At 30.4% G+C, this 18,420-nt stretch overlaps 1 protein-coding gene across 1 annotated transcript; it reads right to left on the reverse strand.

Moving 5' to 3' along the window:
• Positions 1 to 539: 539 nt before the first annotated feature.
• Positions 540 to 17,905, reverse strand: LOC109789897 (cysteine-rich receptor-like protein kinase 6). The gene is made up of 8 exons (XM_083073491.1): positions 17,564 to 17,905; positions 6,338 to 7,634; positions 2,502 to 2,637; positions 2,273 to 2,394; positions 1,985 to 2,195; positions 1,531 to 1,768; positions 1,279 to 1,432; positions 540 to 1,083 (listed from the first exon to the last, which is right to left on the reverse strand). The coding sequence occupies exons 1-8, from the start codon at positions 17,818 to 17,820 to the stop codon at positions 751 to 753; spliced, it is 2,748 nt and encodes a 915-aa protein (XP_082929617.1). The 5' UTR covers positions 17,821 to 17,905; the 3' UTR covers positions 540 to 750.
• Positions 17,906 to 18,420: the final 515 nt, after the last annotated feature.

Below are 18,420 nucleotides of genomic sequence, written 5' to 3' on the forward strand. Positions count from 1 at the left end.
ATCGGCTTATCGGTGTGATTAGCTCTTAACCTTTGATTAGGGGTAATCCTTAATCCTTGATTAGGAGGGATCTGCGCCTATGGGTCATCCGGTGGCCGATCAGCAGTCGGGTTCCTGGTTCGACCATTCGAGCGCCGATTGGGTATCGGCCACGTGGAGGCCGAACTGTCCTACTAGTACACTTGGGATTCTCATTTTAGGTAATACGCCTCTAATTGGCTTATCGGTGTGATTAGCTCTTAACCTTTGATTAGAGGTAATCCTTAATCCTTGATCAAGAGGGATCTGCGCCTATGGGTCATTCAGTGGCCGATCAGCAGTCGGGTTTCTGGTTCGGCCATTCGAGCGCCGATTGAATATCGGCCACGTGAAGGCCGAACCGTCCTACTAGTACAGTATGTAAACATTATGAACTAGAAAGTTCATAAGGAAAAAATAATTCATTTATCATATCTCAAATATAATATCTTAAAATAAAGAAATAACAGGAAAAAAATTAATATAAAAAAATATATATTACTTCACCACAAACCATATAATTTACATTATAAAGTATTCTCTATAATTTATATTTCTTCAAGTATCAAGAAAGATCATTACATCACAAAGTATTCTTTATAATTTACATTCATCTAATAAATAAATTACATGTGCCCTTTTCTTCTTAAAGCTCTTCAAACTGAATAAAATAATTAAAACTAATACATATTACTAGTTCTAAATACCAAGACTTAAAAGGAAAATAATTTACTATCGGGGAAGAAAATCACTTATAGACATATCATTATTAGATAATGGAGTGGATTCGTTGATAGAGTGGCTAGAACTTGATTCTTGTCCAAATAATTTTGGATACATTCTACCGTGTAAGAAAAATGCAGGATCTTGTGGACTTGGCAATTCAGTTAAATGAGTACTAAGATATGAAACAACTTGTACCATTGTTGGTCTATCATCGGGATTTTGTTGAATGCATAGCAAACCAATTTGAATGCATTTAATAACTTCAATTTCAGAACAATTTTCTTTAATACTTGGATCTAGTATGTTTAACGATGTTTCACCCATCCACTGTCTCCAAACCTATACCAATTGGTGAAATTAAAAATTCAATTAATTTAATACTTGTTTATATAGTTGAATTAATCTGAGTGGCCATGGCAAAATGAAAATATATATATATATATATATATATATATATATATATATATATATATATAGCATATAAGAAACTAGAACTAATGCAAGGAATCCAAATTCCTAGATTATTATACTTACATAATTCAAGAGGCCATCAACAACACGATATGGTTCACAAGGACTTAGATTCTTTTTTCCTGCAATAATCTCAAGAACCATGACACCAAAACTAAAAACATCTGATTTTTCTGAAAACTGTCCAAACATTGCATATTCTGGAGGCATATAACCACTGTAAAATAAAATAGAAAAACAATGTTAATTAATCCAAAACATACTGTATGATATGCGAAATTCAATGGATAAGGAAGAATATTGTTTCAAACTTACTATGTTCCAACAATTCTATTTGTACTCCCTTGATCTTGATTTATTTCCACAATTCTAGCCAAACCAAAATCTGAAATTTTTGGAATCATATTTTCATCTAATAAAATATTACTAGGCTTGAGATCACGATGTATGACTTTGAGTCGAGAATGCTCATGTAAATAAAGAATTCCCCGAGCAATCCCTCCAATAATATTGTAACGCTCATGCCAGCTCAACAACTTTGATCGTTGAGAATCTACATAATAATTGAGAAATGTAAGTGTGGATTGTAATATAAGTTGATTACAATCAATGTAATTGTGAAACATGTCTTGTAATCTATAAGTTATAGGATGGCACAGATTCACACACAAACATGCATTTATTGCATGATTTTAAACACACATATGTATGTAATGGATGAATTTAAACATTAAAGAATTAAGTTGTTTAAGGGTGACAAGTGTCAAACCAAATAAAAAATAGTCAAGACTCTTGTTTGGAACATATTCATAAATAAGTATTTTATCTTGTTGTTCAAGACAAAAGCCGATGAATGCCACAAGATTTCTGTGTTGAAGCTTGGCTATCAATAAAATTTCATTCTTGAACTCAGTTGTGCCTTGCTTAGAACTTTTTGAGAGTCTCTTTACTGCTATTTGTCGTCCATTAAGAAGAATGCCCTGAAAATTAAATCATTATATATTATTTATGTGAAAAACAAAAACATAAAAGTGAGTAGATATGTCACATTCTTCACCTTGTAAACTTCTCCAAATCCACCTTTTCCAATCTTATTATCATTCGAAAAGTTATTGGTTGCTGCTTCAATTACATCCAAAGTGAATTGTAGTGGCTCTAAAGTGGCACTTTCATGACCAACTGAATCAAATACATGTAATTGATTTGTAAAATTAATTAAGTTTATAAAGTTCTTTAAATTTAAAATGCATATGTTTAACATATTGAATTCCTTTAAAGATACGTACAATTTTCTCTCAAAATAGTCTTAGCACTTTTTCTTACTTTTCTCTTTATTAAATAGTAGCCAATAGAGAAAAGTATCGCTGAAATAGTTGTGAGTACAATAATTAAGATCATTGCTCGCGATCCACTTTTTCTTTTCTCTGCAAAACAATCAAACAATCAACATATGTCGCTAACATATATATAGAAATAGATAATTAATCATGACAAGTCATAATAGGTTGCTAATAACATGAGAAGTGACTTGTTTCCTATAAATATTATGATTCATTAGGTAAGTCAAGACATTTCACGCCTCAATATTTTATTTAAAAAAATTAAAAATTAAAATTAAAATTGAGATTAAGTAATAAAAGTAGTTAAATAAGTAATTAATGTTTGTTGGTCCAACTAGTGTTGTGGTTGATCCTTAAGTCAAAAAGTTTTGAGTTCAAGTCTTGGATTGAATAAAAAATATACCTTTTAAAAAAATAATAAAAAAATATAATGATCTATCAAATATGAATATCAAAATGATTATTAAAAGGAATGTCCTCTTTATATATTAGTATAGATTATATAATTTATATTACAATTTATGAATTAGTGTGTGAACACTTTGACCATGCTATTAGTAGTGTGCTAAATAATAAAACCAAATATAGTTGCTTTATCATTCCAAATTTTAAGGTAGAATAATATAGACAACATTGATTTGCTTCATAGTCTAAATTTTAATAAATAGTATATATACATTTGTAATTAATAGTGGAATTAATTCTTTAACACTCAATCACACTTATTCTTGATTGATATGTATAAAAAATGTTAGAAAATGTTAATTCTTTAAATAAATTTCAGTATCTTGAAGAATTAATTCTTAACTTTCAATGAAGAGATAACTTGGTTTTAAAAAAAAAAATTAACAACTAATCACAATAATCAACTTTTCCTCCCTTCTTTACTTTTTTTTTCTTTCTTTCTTATCGGATCTATATAGGTGGTGAACAAATAATTGTGCTAATCAATTCAAATTATTTTTAATAGTCGACAAGTAAAAGTGTAAAACATCAATGCTTGAGCTTCATTCAAATTAAAAGTTTTATGGTATCAATTGGGCACATTACAAGGAAAGTCTCATGTATCTACATATCATTTATTCTTATAAACATGATGATCGTAGGTAAAATTAAAAATTACTTTTATCTATAAATATTTATTGTACATAAAACTCAAATACTTACTTAAAATTATTTGTTATAAATAAAACTTACAAAATCCTTTGTATATAATTCACATAATGAACAGATAAATTGTCTGTATAAATATATTATAAAAAGTACTTACCTATAAGTTTTTAAGTTTTAGTGACACTTTATGTTCATCACTAAAAGTTATTTTTTTTTTTTATAATGACAACAATAACTTTATATTAAGAATAATGATGATTTCACAAATAAAACACATTCAAATTAAAGATAAGCAGTTGTAAGGATAAAAGATGTGGTCAGACAGATAACTTGTTTGATATTGTTAGTTAATTAAGGGTGTCACTTGAATTAACTTGATTAATGGTTTCAAATTCGGAAATTGTTTGGATATTTTAATAATTTCATAAACTATATTGACAGTGTCCAATAATTTCAGCAACTAAATTAATTAATGATTCTTAGTTATTGGACTGTCAAGTGCTGGTGAGCACCAATAACACATATATACAATATGCTACATTAGTGCGTTTGATGCTATCACTTAACTAAGGGTGAAGCCAGAAGGGACTATGACTAGGGATGTGAAAATAGCACCGATTCGGATGTTGTATGAATTTTACTTGGAAGTAAAATTTCAAGTACAAAATTATTTTCACCTGCCCAAATTTTTACTAGTTTGAAGTAAGTTGTTCCAACCATTGGCCAATTTTTTTTATTATATTTTATAATTGGTCAAGTCATATATGTTAAAGTGAATATTACATGTGCAGTCAATGTTCATTTAAACATTAATATTCTATGTACGTTGAGAATTACTATTAATTTCTAGCCGTTTTTATTGTTATAATTGATGCGCTCTAATTTATTTTTATGATTGGGTATTATGTTTTACTATTTCATAATCCAAATGGCAATCTATATTTTTTATTTTAGTTTACAATGATTAAAAAAATTTATTAACTTAATATATAAATTTTATTTTGTTTTAATAACTTAATTTTTATATTTTAGAAAAAAGTGATTAAATTATGGGCCAGTCCATTGGGCCAGCTCACCAAAAATTGGGCTTGGCTAGCAAAATTCCACATCACCATTAAATTGACTTGGCCTATCCCAACCTAAATTTGTATTGTTTGCGACTGACTTATTAAAATTGACAATTATATAAAGTTGAGGGACAATCATCAATTTCAAGGACTATATATTTTTTAAAAAATTATGATCTAAAAAATAAAATTATCAATATTTAAAATTTAGCAATATTCGAGGGTGTGATTAGTAATTGGGCTAAGATTGGATCTAGGCAAAATTTTACATATTGGACTCATTTTGCTCCTAATTTTCCATAGATTTGATTTAGCTAGGTTTCAACTTTTTTGGATGAACCTAACTAAACCAAATCAAATATTTTTGAAAACATTAAAGTGAGCAAATTGCATCCATGACCGCCTAGCCTAGCCATTTTCCTTTGGTCGAGTTTCTCTTTTCCTTCAAGGCATTTGAGAAGCTTGTGGAGAACATTCTCCGTAGATCTTCTCTCAAAGGATCTTCAACCTTTGAACTAGGTTCCTCAAGCTTCTTCAACTTCTTGAAGTGGCTAAACCTCCTAAATGCATTCTTCACCATTGAAGCTTCCTTCAAAGGTGTTCATCTTCATTTGGACATGTCAAACTCAAGAGAAGAAGGGACTGAGCATGGATCTACTTGAAGAGCATCAATCTCCTCCAAGTAGTTCCATCGATTCTAAATTTTAATAATAGTATCTTAAATTTGTAAATTTAATGATGAAACTCTTTAACACCCGATCATACTGATTCTTGATCTGTGTATATATATATATATAAAATATTGACAAAGCTCAACATATCAATATCTCAAAATATTAGTCATTAATTTTTATTAGGGATACCATAACTTGCAAAAATAAAAAAATAAACATCTTTAACACCCCATGACATTAATCAATTTTTTCTCCTTTCTTTACTTTTTATTTCCATATCGAATGAATAAAGTTTGTGGACAAGTAACTTGTACTAATCGATTCAAATCATTTTTAATGGCATACAAGTAAAAGTGTACATCTAAAACATCAATGATACTGAGCTCCATTCAAATTAAAAGTTTTATGGTATTTGTTGCGCAAAAATAACTTTAAATTAAGAATATAATGTTATGAAACACATACAAAGATAAATAACTATAAATGTAAAAAAAAATGTGGTTTGATATATAACTTATTTGGCAATTCTAAAGTTTAGGCACACTTCAATTTCATGGACTATTTTAAAATTTAATATTTTAATGATTTGAAACTAAGTTATCAAAGTTTAGAATTTCAAGTAAAATAATAATTCATGTCGAAAATCTTATATTTATTATATATGATTAAAAATAGTTAAATATTATAAGTCGATAAAGATTCTTATTTTTCAAATTGATTCTGAAAAATTTTTATTTTTTAAGATGATGTCAAAATTATCTTATATCTATTATTAAAATAGATTACTCATCATTTATATATGAATTTACATGTGTTCAAGTCCCGCACCTTTTGATTGCTCTTTTAAAATTGTTACCAGTACTTTAATATATAAAGGCTTTAACACTTAAATTATCATAACAATGTTTACTTCTTCTTTTCAAATAACAGATTGCATGTATGTAACAAATATTAGTTGATCGAGTTTACCTGTAATGCCTGACGGAGAAAGATTAGGTGGCCTTGGCGACTGAGTTTCATCACCTACCCTGTAAAATTGGAACAATTCAAACCTGACATTGCAACTGGGATATAGAACTCTTCCCCCTATGCTTCCCAAGCGTGACCATGGAATTTTTCCATATATATCTTGCAGACAGTCCGCGCAATCCCGACGAGACAAGTCCTGCGTACATTGACCTAGAGAGTAAAGGATCTGTACATCATTTAATTTTGATGATTTAATCACATATCTCTCATTACTATCCCATGCCGCGTTCACCAGATTAGCTAACGTATTTGATAATGTAAAAGTGAAGAACTCTTGTCCCGGGACGGGGTTGGAGATAGTGGTAACATTCAGCATTTGAAATGTGGGAGTTTCCTCCAATTGGTAGAAGAAATTCCGATAGGAATAGCGGATCATGCAGTGGCTGTACCAAATTATAGCCTCTTGAAACGAACCGCACGCAGATGATATTCGGTGGGTTGCGTTAAGGACGCATTTTTCGCAGAGGCGTGGGGGAAGGTCACCACGGCACATGAAGAGGCCATACACAGTGTCCTCGACGCCACCCTTATAAGATTTCTCACCTTTGGTGGCATTGGAAGACATGTAAGAGAGGAGGGTCTTGAGAAACAGTTTGAAAGAGGTGTCGGCAGTTACATTAGTCGAGCAACTGTGGTTTAGATAAGTTGGATCTTCTGAAAACCGTGAATCTTGATTGGGAAAATTTGATGCAGGAAGCCGTGCTGTTGTAGGTGAGCGATAGAAAGGGTACATTCCAAACCTAAGATTACAGCTGGGACATAGAACTATCCCTTCCTGGCTCCCTTGATATCTCTGTGGAAGGTCTCCTATGACGACACTGAGACATCTTCTGCAATCATAAGGCGACAGGTCCGGTGTGCACTGAGCTAGACAGTAAAGGCTCTGAGACTCAGATATGTCTGCTTGCGATGCGGCGTACTTCTTGTCACGATTACCTCGAGCTGCTTCATCTGCAGTTTTGTTTATGGTGCCCAACAACAAACGCATGAAGCTTTCCTGGACTGAGGCATTCACATCGTGGTATAATAAATATCTAGGTCTAGTGTCCACGGTGGAAAAGAATGAACGGTTGGAATAGCGAACCATGCACCCATCGATCCAAATCACAGCTTCTTTGGACAAGGAGCACTCTTTTTGTAGTCGCTGGGTTGCATCTTGGACACATCCTTGACACACCTCACGAGGGACATCACCCCTGCGCACACGGGTATTATAATAACCAATTATAAAAACATACTAATGGACTGGAATTTCATAATTACTTTACCACAAAAAAGTTTAATAAATTTTAAGAGAATTCGTTGAAAATGTAATGACTTTTAAAACAAAAGTTTTTTTTTCTTAAAAAAACTATGATCAATATTTTGTGGACTTACTGGCATAATATTGTTTGTATTCAAGATTACGGGGGAATTACTTAGGGACTTTATATTATTTATGGGGAGATTACTTAGAAGTTTTGGTTATGTTACGGGGGATAGCTTTTGGTGGTCTAGCATTCTTTTGTTACATTCTCTTTGTTATCCGGACACATCATGTGTTTTGAGATTTGTAATAACTATTTATTTTGCTTTTATATATATATATATATATATATATATATATATATATATATATATATTTATGTTTTTCTAAGTAACATTTATCTACATATATTCTTTCAAACTTAACATTTTCTCACTCGTACTATTAATTTTAATAATATGTTAGGTTGAATTCTTTGTTCTTACACTAAAATAAGATTGGATCAATCAAATCAGGCTAGGTTAGTAAAAAGGCTCATGACATATATATTCTGTTTTTCTTTTTCTTTTCTTTTTTTTTAATAAATACACCTCCTTTTTCTTTTTTAAAAAATTAAATTCCTAAAGTACCCCTATTTTAAATTCCTAAAGGCTCATGACATATATACTTAACAAGGAGAAGGTAACAATGTGAAAACTAAAAAGGAGGAAGAGAGAGAGAGAGAGGTATATGAAAAAAAGAAAGAGAAAATGTTAAATTAAACGATAGAAAAATATAAAATTTAAAATATTTATATATATATATATATATATATATATATTAGGAATTTACTTTTTAAAAAATGGAAAGAGGTGTATTTATAAAAAAATATATATATATATCATGAGCCTAGTAAAATTTAGGCTCAAAAAGTATTGAGCCAATTTGAATTGATGTTAATTATTTTTATTTTCTTTTAAATTACATGTAAAATTATCAAATAAATAAATAAATAAAATTTTTAAGTTATATACATGTGTATATAGAAAAAAAACATTTATTTAATAATATATAAGTTGATATTACATATAACTTAAATAATAAAACTTTTGTTCTCATAATCACACACTTTAAGGCTATATATATTTTTTTTTATATCTTTTGAAGTTACATTTCCCATACTGATTTTATGAATAACCCAAATTTTGTTCTTAAATTGTGTTTAGATGAAGAAATTTAACAGTTGAGATGCTTGAAATTTTAATTATTTTAATTGAATAATTTAATTCGAATTTATTAAATTTTAAATACTTAATTTAAATAACACAACTTAATTTTTCAACATAGAGAAATTTTTTTAATATATGTTTAAATTTTTGAAATTTAAATATTAAATTTTATCAAAAAGCAACATTAGTTAAATTTTAATAATTTAAAATTTTGATAATAAATAATATTTACTGATTCAAGAAATAAATATTGATAAATTATACATTAATAATAGATTAAAAAAGATGGGAGAAAAAATAAAGAAGAAGAACATGAATATATATATATATATATATATATATATATATATATATATAAGGGATCCTTTTACTCAAGGAGTAAGTCTACATAGACTTACTGCGTTCAATAACTCATGTTCTACATCAAATTTCAACGATCCAACCATTCAGTTTAAAGTTCTTAATGCATAGATCAAATCTAAAAAATTTTAAAAAAATTGAAAATCATTTGATACTTCGTTTCATTAATTCGAATCAATGTATAAAATAGTTTTATGATTATCCGTCAATTTGAATTAATGAAATGAAGTATCAAATGATTTTCAAATTTTCTAAAAATTTTCATATTTGATCTATGCATTAAGAACTTTAAATTAAACGGTTGGATCGTTGAAATTTGATGTAGAACATGAGTTATTGAACAGAATAAGTTTATGTAGACTTACTCCTAGAGTAAAAGGATCTCTCCTCATATATATATATATATATATATATATATATATATATATATATATATATGAGATGAAGAAGAGAAGAGCTGAGAAGAGAAGAGAGAGGAGAAAGAGAAACAATCTAGAAAAGGCAAGAGAAAAAATTAAGGAGAGAGAGCATGAATAATATTTATGTATTCTATTAAAATATCTTGCAAAATCTATTCCTCAAAATAATTGATTAAAATTTTTGAGCTTTTAAATATTAATAGACTTTTTTATGTGAAAATTTTTTTAAATAAATACTACAAAATTTTAACCTAATGTTAAAACAATTTCTATTGTCTTAATTTGATAAAGGAAGACTTTTTTATAATAATTTTTTTTTAAAACCTTATTGATAGGGATCCGCTATTTCTAATGTTGTATGTGAAGGAAATAATATGGTTGCACAGGGTGCCTTCTAGTATTATTTTAGATAAGGATCCGAGGTTCACTTCTAGATTTTGGTAGACTCTACACCAAGTCTTAGGCACGAGGTTGAGATTGAGTTCTGTTTATCATCCACAGATAGATGGTCAGTCAGAGAGGACAATTCAGTCCTTGAAAGATTTGTTGAGGGCTTGTGTGCTAGACTACTTGGGGAGTTGGGAGGAAGTCCTACCACTAGTAGAGTTCACGTATAACAATAGCTTTCATGCTAGTATCGGGATGGCACCGTTTGAAGCCCTGTATAGTAGGAGGTGTAAGACTCCTCAATGTTGGTACCAAGATAATGAATCAGTGGTTGTCGGGTCGGAGTTAGTCCTATAGACTACTAAGAAACTAAAGTTGATTCAGGAGAGTACGAAGACTGCCCAGAGTAGATAGAAATCATATGCTGATGAAAGGCGAAAGTCTTTGGAGTTTTCCAAGGGGAACATGTGTTTCACGTTTCACAGTTGAGGAAGTATGTTCATGACCCAAGTCATGTAATTGAGTTGGATGAGATTCAGGTCAAGGAGAACCTAACTTATGAGAAGAGACTGGTAGCTATGATTGATTTCAAGTTGAAGGAGTTGAGGGGCAAGTCCACTGGATTGGTGAAGGTTCTTTGGGATGCAGTTACTGGTGAGGCTACTTGAAAAGATTGAGCAGTAGTATAGAGAGCAGTATCCTTCTTTATTCCCAAGTAAGTCTACTTTCGGGGATGAAAATTCCTGTTTGTTGGGGGTATTGTAACGTAGTAAGTATTTCAGAAGGCGATGGGTGATTTAGTATCCTAGAACGGGTCGTTCCTAAACTGGAACGTGCCGTTCCAAACTACTAAATTGACCTATAAATCCTAGACTTGAACGGTCGTTCCAAACATGATTGTTGTGAGTTAAATTTAACTCCAGAACATTCGTTCTGGTTTTGGAACGGGTCATCCTAGACGTGCTAGAACGGGTCATTTTGGTTTCATAACGGGCCGTTCTGCATGTGAATTTTACACATGATGAAGGAGCCCAGAACAGACCATTCTAGATTCAAAATGGGTTGTTCTGGCCACTCCTGACCTCTATAAATAGGCATTAAGGAGGGAGAGAAAGGGAAAGAAAGAGGGAGAGCAAGGGAGAGAAGTTTAGAGAGAAGGACTCTAGTCCACTAGGAAGCTTGATTTTGAAGGATTGAAGTTCGAGAGTCGAGCTTGGAGGAAAGTTTTTCTTATTCCCGAATTCTTGGCTATTCGGAGCCAATATTCAGGTTAGGGAAGCTTTATGCATTGTGTAATTTGGCATGATAGATGAACTTTAAATATGTTGGTTGATTGGTAATTTGTGTCGAATATGTTGTATATTGTTGAAGTTGTTAATAAAGTTGTTAAGTTGCCTGATGAAGATGAGTTGAGTAGTTATTGGCTTAAGTTGTTTATAGGTTGTGTGGTTGATGAAACTAAGTTGTTTACATGTTGTCTATCGTTGAATTATTAATAACTTGAGATGCATAAGTTGAAATAGATTATTGTTGTAAAGTTGCATTAAGTTGATATTGTAATGATTATAGTTGTTCTAGTTGTTTAATTAAGTAATATAAAGATGTCTATTGCTGTAAAGTTGAAAGTTTCCTTAAAGTTGTTAAAGTTGAGATTGATGACTATAGTTGCTTATTGTTGTAAAGATGCCTAATGTTGTAAAGTTATTATGATGCTTATAGTTGTAAAGTTTTTATGATGCCTATAGTTGTAAAGTTGTAAAGTTGTCTATTGTCGTAAAGTTGTAAAGCTGCCTATTGTTATAAAGTTGAAAAGTTGGAGACATATAGTGAAGATATATATCCTATGGGTTGAGATACATAGTACTAAGGAGATAAGTTAAAAGTTGTTTTAAAGTTGAATCCCTTAGTATTGTGTGGGCGACATGGAAGTAGTCGATCCATGTCATGGTTGAATGACCAATTTGAGTAAGGTACCTAGCTAGAGATGTAGTCTTTGACTAGGTACTAGAGGGTGCGTGATACTTGGAGGATAGTGGGTGGGCTAACTCCATATGTAGATTGGTGATGCTAGCCAAGGCCGTGATAGGCTCATACCCAAACCCTTATGTCCTAACAGTAGTACTAGACCTCCGAGTCTAAGTGGCACACCTGAGCAATCGCCTATTGTTGTCTATACCTGGTTCTCTTCAGAGTTCCTAACGATTTCCTATACCTGACCTGGTTGAGATAGGTCAAATGCTGGATTCGGTAGGGTTTATGCCACCTAGACTGCTCAACCTCAGTTGTTGGAGATCTCCTAATTGTATATGTATGACGATGCATTAGTTGATGTTGCATGGGTTGTTGTATTCAAGTTGTATATAATGTTGTATGAATGAGTTGATAGTTGAGCTATTGTGATAAATACTATGTGATTGTGTTGGGATTAGTTTTTGATCACTAGGACTAGAGGAAAAGTTTTCAAAGTTGTTCATCCTATTGTGCGGATTGATAGTTGTGATGCTCTGAGAGCCCAATTTGTTTAAAAACTCTCATTGAAAAGTTGTCCCTTGGAGTGGATGATGTGTTGTTCTCCTCTAGGACTTGGTTGGTCCCGTGTGTGGGCAAGGTCGAGACACAAGTGTATGAAGCGACCACGGTGTAGGGGCCAAGTCGAGCTATACCGATTACAAGCGACCAATTTGAATAAAGTGCGATATGTTAAAAATGTTGTTACTAGTAGATGATATTGTATATCTATTATTGTAGATGTTGTGTTGCTTTAAGAAGAATTCTATTGTTGTTTATTATATGTTGATGCTATTTTTTTATGATTATTGTTGTGAGCTTACCCTAATGTGTTTTCCCTATGTCGTTGGGACTGCGATGACCATACCTTAGTATGCAAGCAGATCAGGATAGGCGCTCTGCTAGACTGGGTGAGCTTCGGGACTCAGGAGGAGGGCTAATGTTGTAGTTAGTTGATTGGTAGCTTTTGACTACCTAGTTGTTGTATAAGGTATTATTTCCCTACTTTCAGTTATATATATTATGAGACTTTTTAGTTGTGTATTCTCGTTATATATATAATTGTTTAGTAGTAAGATTTTATTTTATACTTGTATCTGAACACTATAGATAGAGTGAGACCTGGCAGGTCATTACAAACTATTGATAATATTTTAAAAGAATTTCAAATGAATATGAAAATTATATATTAAAAATATTAGAGATTAAAAAATATTGAAATAAATTTTCAAATGACATACTAAAAATATAAGAAGTTAAAAAAAATATAAAGACAAATATAACAATGATGTAAAGGGGTAATATTTGAATTTTGAAGATAAATGTATCTTTTATTTTAATATTTTTTTATTATTTGTTAGACAATATATCGATCATTTGATATATAAAAGAATAAGAAATAGTTAAATGTCAAGAATTTAAAGTTCACCTCACCATACAAGAATAGTATTCAAATAAAATGAATGTCACATGGAGTAAGGAGAGTAGAACAATTACAAATAGTTAAATGTTAAGAGACTGAAGTTCACCTCACCATACAAGAATAGTATTTAAATGAAAATGAATGTGACATGGAGCGAGCAGAGTAGAACGCTTACAAAGCATAAACTTATTTTAATTTATATAGAGAGTGATTATAAGTAATTGGCTTTATAATAACTAAAGTAATAAAATCACTCTATGTGCTTTCACGTATTTTTAGAAAAAATAATAATAAGCTAAATATGAGCTATTAATAAGGTGTGAATAGTTTTTGAGTAGTTGTGGGTATAAGAGTAGTTTAAAAAAAATGATGGAAAAAAAATAAAAGTTTGAGAGATAATTTTAAATGGAGATAATTATCCACACAAAAAAAAATGTGTACACTAAATTGAGTTATCATTTTTATTAATAGTATAATTATTTTTTGGTTACGAATGTAAATAACAAAGAAAAGAAAACTTATTTTTCTAAACTACCTTTAATTTAAACTTGATATTAAGAAAAAAAATGATTAATAAAAATCAGTTTTAAAAAATCATACCAGTTATCAAACATTCAATACTGAGTCAGAGATATCAAATTGATAAGTCATTAATAAATGGTTCTTTATACTTTATTACCATTTCTAGATGAACACTCGCAACTCTTGATGTCAATGTATTATTCATTTATTTGAGGGACATAAAATGTAAATACGAGATATGCATTTTGTAACGCTCCAGTTTTCATAATTATATTAAGGTGATTTAATAATTCAGAACGAGTTATTTTCAAACTGGAACGAACTGTTCCAAACTACTAAAAATATCTACAAACGTTAGATTGGAACGAGTCGTTTCAACACAAGCTGTTATGATTAAAATTCGAACTCAAAACGGGTCGTTCCACTTTGAGAACGGGTCATTCCAAACATGGTCGTTATGAGTTAAAACTCAACTCCAAAATATGTCATTCTAGTTTAAGAACGAGCCATTCTAGATATGCATTTAACACATGATGAAAGGATCCAGAACAAGCCTTTCTGGATCCGAAACAGGCCGTTCTGGCCACTTCTAATGTCTATAAATAGCATACTCTAGCACTGCTTCTGGACCACTCTCTGAAGACAAGGAGAATGAACCAAGAGAAGGAGATCAACTAGATTCTGCTCTAACTTCGTCTTCTGCTTATCCAGGTAAGCGGGGAGTGAGAAACCTCGCTCAGGAGTGTGAGAATAATTGTTGGGAAGCAAGATTGGCCCCCAATCCCATGCCTGATGCATGCTTCTAAGAACAGGCAAAATATGAAAGTTTTATGTTTTGCTCTCTGAATGTTCTGTTGCATTTCTTGTGTGATATTGAGTGTAAATATGTGTTTGATTTCAAAATTAGATAAGTTTTGATATGAATTAGAGCGTTCTATGGGTTCTTGAGAGAACCCTATGAGAACCAAGCAAATTTCTAATTATTTCTGTTTTGACTTCTGAGTTTTCTATTGTGTTCCTTGATGTTTGTTGGGTGTGAATATGTGTTTGATTTCAAAAGTAGATAAGTTTTTATATGAATTATTAGAGTGCTCTGTGGGTTTCTGTCAAAAATCCTATGAAGTGAAATTAGGGATATGATCTTCGAATGAATTTTGAGGCATTATATGTAAAATTGATGATGGATTCGTGTTTTGGATAATATTTGGAGTGTTTTGATCGATTGAAATATTATATTAATTGGCTAGTTGTAAAAAAATGTGTGAACTCGTGAAGTTTGATTTATGACTGTTATGCTTCGTATATTATGAGTTTCGAATTGAATGTGTATAATGTTGGATAATTTCTTGGTATGGTTTATGTGCTATGAGAAGTTTCTTGTATGAGACTATGTGAATATGATGAGAAAATGTAAAAGAATGAATGAGACATGAGACATGATATATGAGAAACTATGACAAGTAAAGTGATGAGTCCATGAGTTTGTAAATGTGTGACATGCATCATATGTATTTATGTGACAGGGTACGATATGGAGTACACCGTTAGGGAAAGCTCTCCAAGTGTGAAAACATCTTGGGGGAGTCCTAGGGGATAATGCAGGTTGGAACGCCCAGTTCTGCCTGTTTGTGTGCATGGGACGTTTCTTGCGCAACTTCACTATCCCGACGAGACCTTAGCAGTACATCATTCTAGTTGAGAGTGCGCGGTTGAGCCGGCATGTACTCCTAAACTACTCCAGGTATGTTGCTTCGGCAACATATAGCACGTGATATGTGATTATGAGACAAGTGACTAGCGCCACATGTATGCATCTATGAGTTGAGTCCATGACATCATTGCATGATGAATATGTGTTACTGTTATATGTATAATTTAAATTTGCACATGATTAATGTGTAGCTATGACTGTGCTTGTTATGATTTGTGTGTGTTACATAACTATTATTTTTACACTTGAAATCGAGTGAGATGTTTCTCACTCTCTTGTTGTTCTTTATATGTGTTTAAATTGTGTTGTAGGTGATCATCAACATGAGGATGTTAGTGATGAGGCTTAGACTTCAGTTGGGCATGCTCTGATAGGATATGTGGCATCGGAGCATAGCTAGGCTTAGTTTAGGATTTCATTATTGTTTTGAAAAAATTCATGTTTCATTTTTCTATAAATTCCGCATTTGACCACGTTTTAAGTTTATGAATGTAAATTCTCTACTCTTATGTTAATAAACCATTATTTTAATTCTAAATTTTTTATTTAACCTAAAAATATGTTTTATAATTATTTTAGATGTATGTTGGGATAGAAAGTGTCACACATCTAATAAATAAAGTAAACTTAATTAAAATTTATTTATATTTAAGATTAACAAATATGATTGGAATGAATAGGTAACTAAAAATAATTATATAAATTTAATTATATATATTTTTCATGACCATATTTTTTGGTGGAATTGACTCATTATACATCCAATGCAATTATAGCTAAAATTAATTTTGAAAATTAATTAAAAAATAAATTTAATCTTTAAAATCAATTTTAATTAAATATAACATAAAATTAAAATTTATTTATGAGTAAAAATATATTAAGTATGAAATTATTTTCAGAAACCATTTTTTTAATTTTTAAAATTTATTCTGACTATAATCAGTTATATGTTATTTTCTTTTACACCAATGATTAGTATTAGTTATAACCAGTTGTATATAACAAATTTTTTTAAAGTTATAACTGATTTTTATAATATCAATACCATTTATGATTTGAAAATAATAATTATATCATTAGTGAGTAAAAAGTACTCTATAAAGAGAAAATAACAATAAAATTTTGATAATTTTTGGAGTTATTAATTAGAGATTATATATTGCTATTAGTATTTTCTTTTTAAATTATATTTTTAGTCCTTATATTTTTTGCCAATTCAAAATTTTAATTTATTATTTTAAAATAGGAATATTTAGTTTTTTTAAATTTAAATTTACAAAATTTGAATTAATCTTTCTATCAAATTAACGTTTATTAATAATTAAATTTTAACATTTAATTATACTTAGATGATATAATATTTAGTAACATGACATGTAAAGATAAAAAATATAAATAAATTTTTATAATAAAATAAATATCAATTTAAGTGATATATTATTTTTTTAATTTTTATTCTTAAATATTACATTATTAAATATAACATCATTAAAACAGTAATATGTTATTTGACAACGTCAAAACATTAATATGGTCAAAATTTTATATTTTTAAAAATAGAATAATTAAATATTTTTATTTTAAAATAAGGATGAAAATTACATATTAACAACAACAACAACAAAAAATGAGCAACAAAAATTATAAGTTAACCTTTTTTAATCTATAGACATAATTATCCAAAACTAACCGACTAGTCTGCGGTTTCTATTGACAAACATTGTTTTTTATACTGAGAACCATTGGGACCATCATCTCGACTTATAACTAAATTAATGTTTATTGTTAAGTTATGTGTTAAGTTATTTAAATAAACTAATCATGAACACCCTTAATTACCTGCACATGAACAATCCAAAGACTGAGTCAGAGGGGATTTCTCCATGTACTGTGGTGTTGTAGAATCCGGTGCTGGTGGCGGCCTTAGATGATAAGAAAGAGAGGAGGGTCTTGAGGTTGGATTGGAAGGTGCTGCCGGCAGTGGTTGTGTTGCTGGAACAATTTGTGCGTTGATAAATGTCGTTCTGTGCCTGAGTAGTTGCAAACATGAGGAAGCTAACTAGGATAAAGAGGAAAAGAAACTTATTGGAAGCCATGACTGCTGATTAATGTAAAGATCTTAAGGTTTATGACTGTATGGTTTGTAAACAATGATGCGTTTCATTTATAAGATGGTAAGTACGGTGATGGAAATATGTAGCAAGACTTGTAATGTACGTAGGTCTATGGATTGCGAAAGTAAGTCAATCATAAGGAAAGGAAAGGAAAAAAAACATATAAGCTGGAAAATAATGAATGGTTGAAAAAGATTGGCATAGGATATACACAGAAACAGGATGGTTCATGATCAAAAGTCACTTCGAGTATTCTGGCTTACGTGTATGCTGACGTTTTATGCTAATCAAACGTATCTGCCACGGATGAAATAACATATAGTTTTCTCTTTGTACAAAGTATAGTCATTCAGCAGTCAACAGGAAATCATTACTCAGCAGTCAAAATTAAATCATATATTCAATAAATCAATCCTTTTATATATAGACAAAAAAAAATACTTTTATTAATAGAAGAGACTTAAGCTACGGCAAGGTGTGCTACAGTTAGGATAAACAAATACAAGAAAAAACAAAAAAACAAAAAACAAAAAACAAAAAAAATCCAGCAGAAACAAGAAAGCTAGCCTCCTTCAAAATGAA

The sequence above is a fragment of the Cajanus cajan genome, chromosome 1 (genome assembly GCF_000230855.2).
Source record: "Cajanus cajan strain Asha chromosome 1, NIPB_CcT2T_4, whole genome shotgun sequence".
NCBI classification, from domain to species: domain Eukaryota; kingdom Viridiplantae; phylum Streptophyta; class Magnoliopsida; order Fabales; family Fabaceae; genus Cajanus; species Cajanus cajan.

Bases quoted from the DNA above. Each gene is read 5' to 3' on its own strand.
- LOC109789897 (XM_083073491.1), bottom strand. From the start codon at position 17,820: ATGGCTTCCAATAAGTTTCTTTTCCTCTTTATCCTAGTTAGCTTCCTC. The intron at 7,635-17,563 runs GTAATTAAGGGT...CCGTGTGCGCAG, and splicing joins TTTGGATTGTTCATGTGCAG to GGGTGATGTCCCTCGTGAGG. The intron at 2,638-6,337 runs GTTATTTGAAAA...TGTTTTGCAGAG, and splicing joins TTGTTACATACATGCAATCT to AAAAGAAAAAGTGGATCGCG.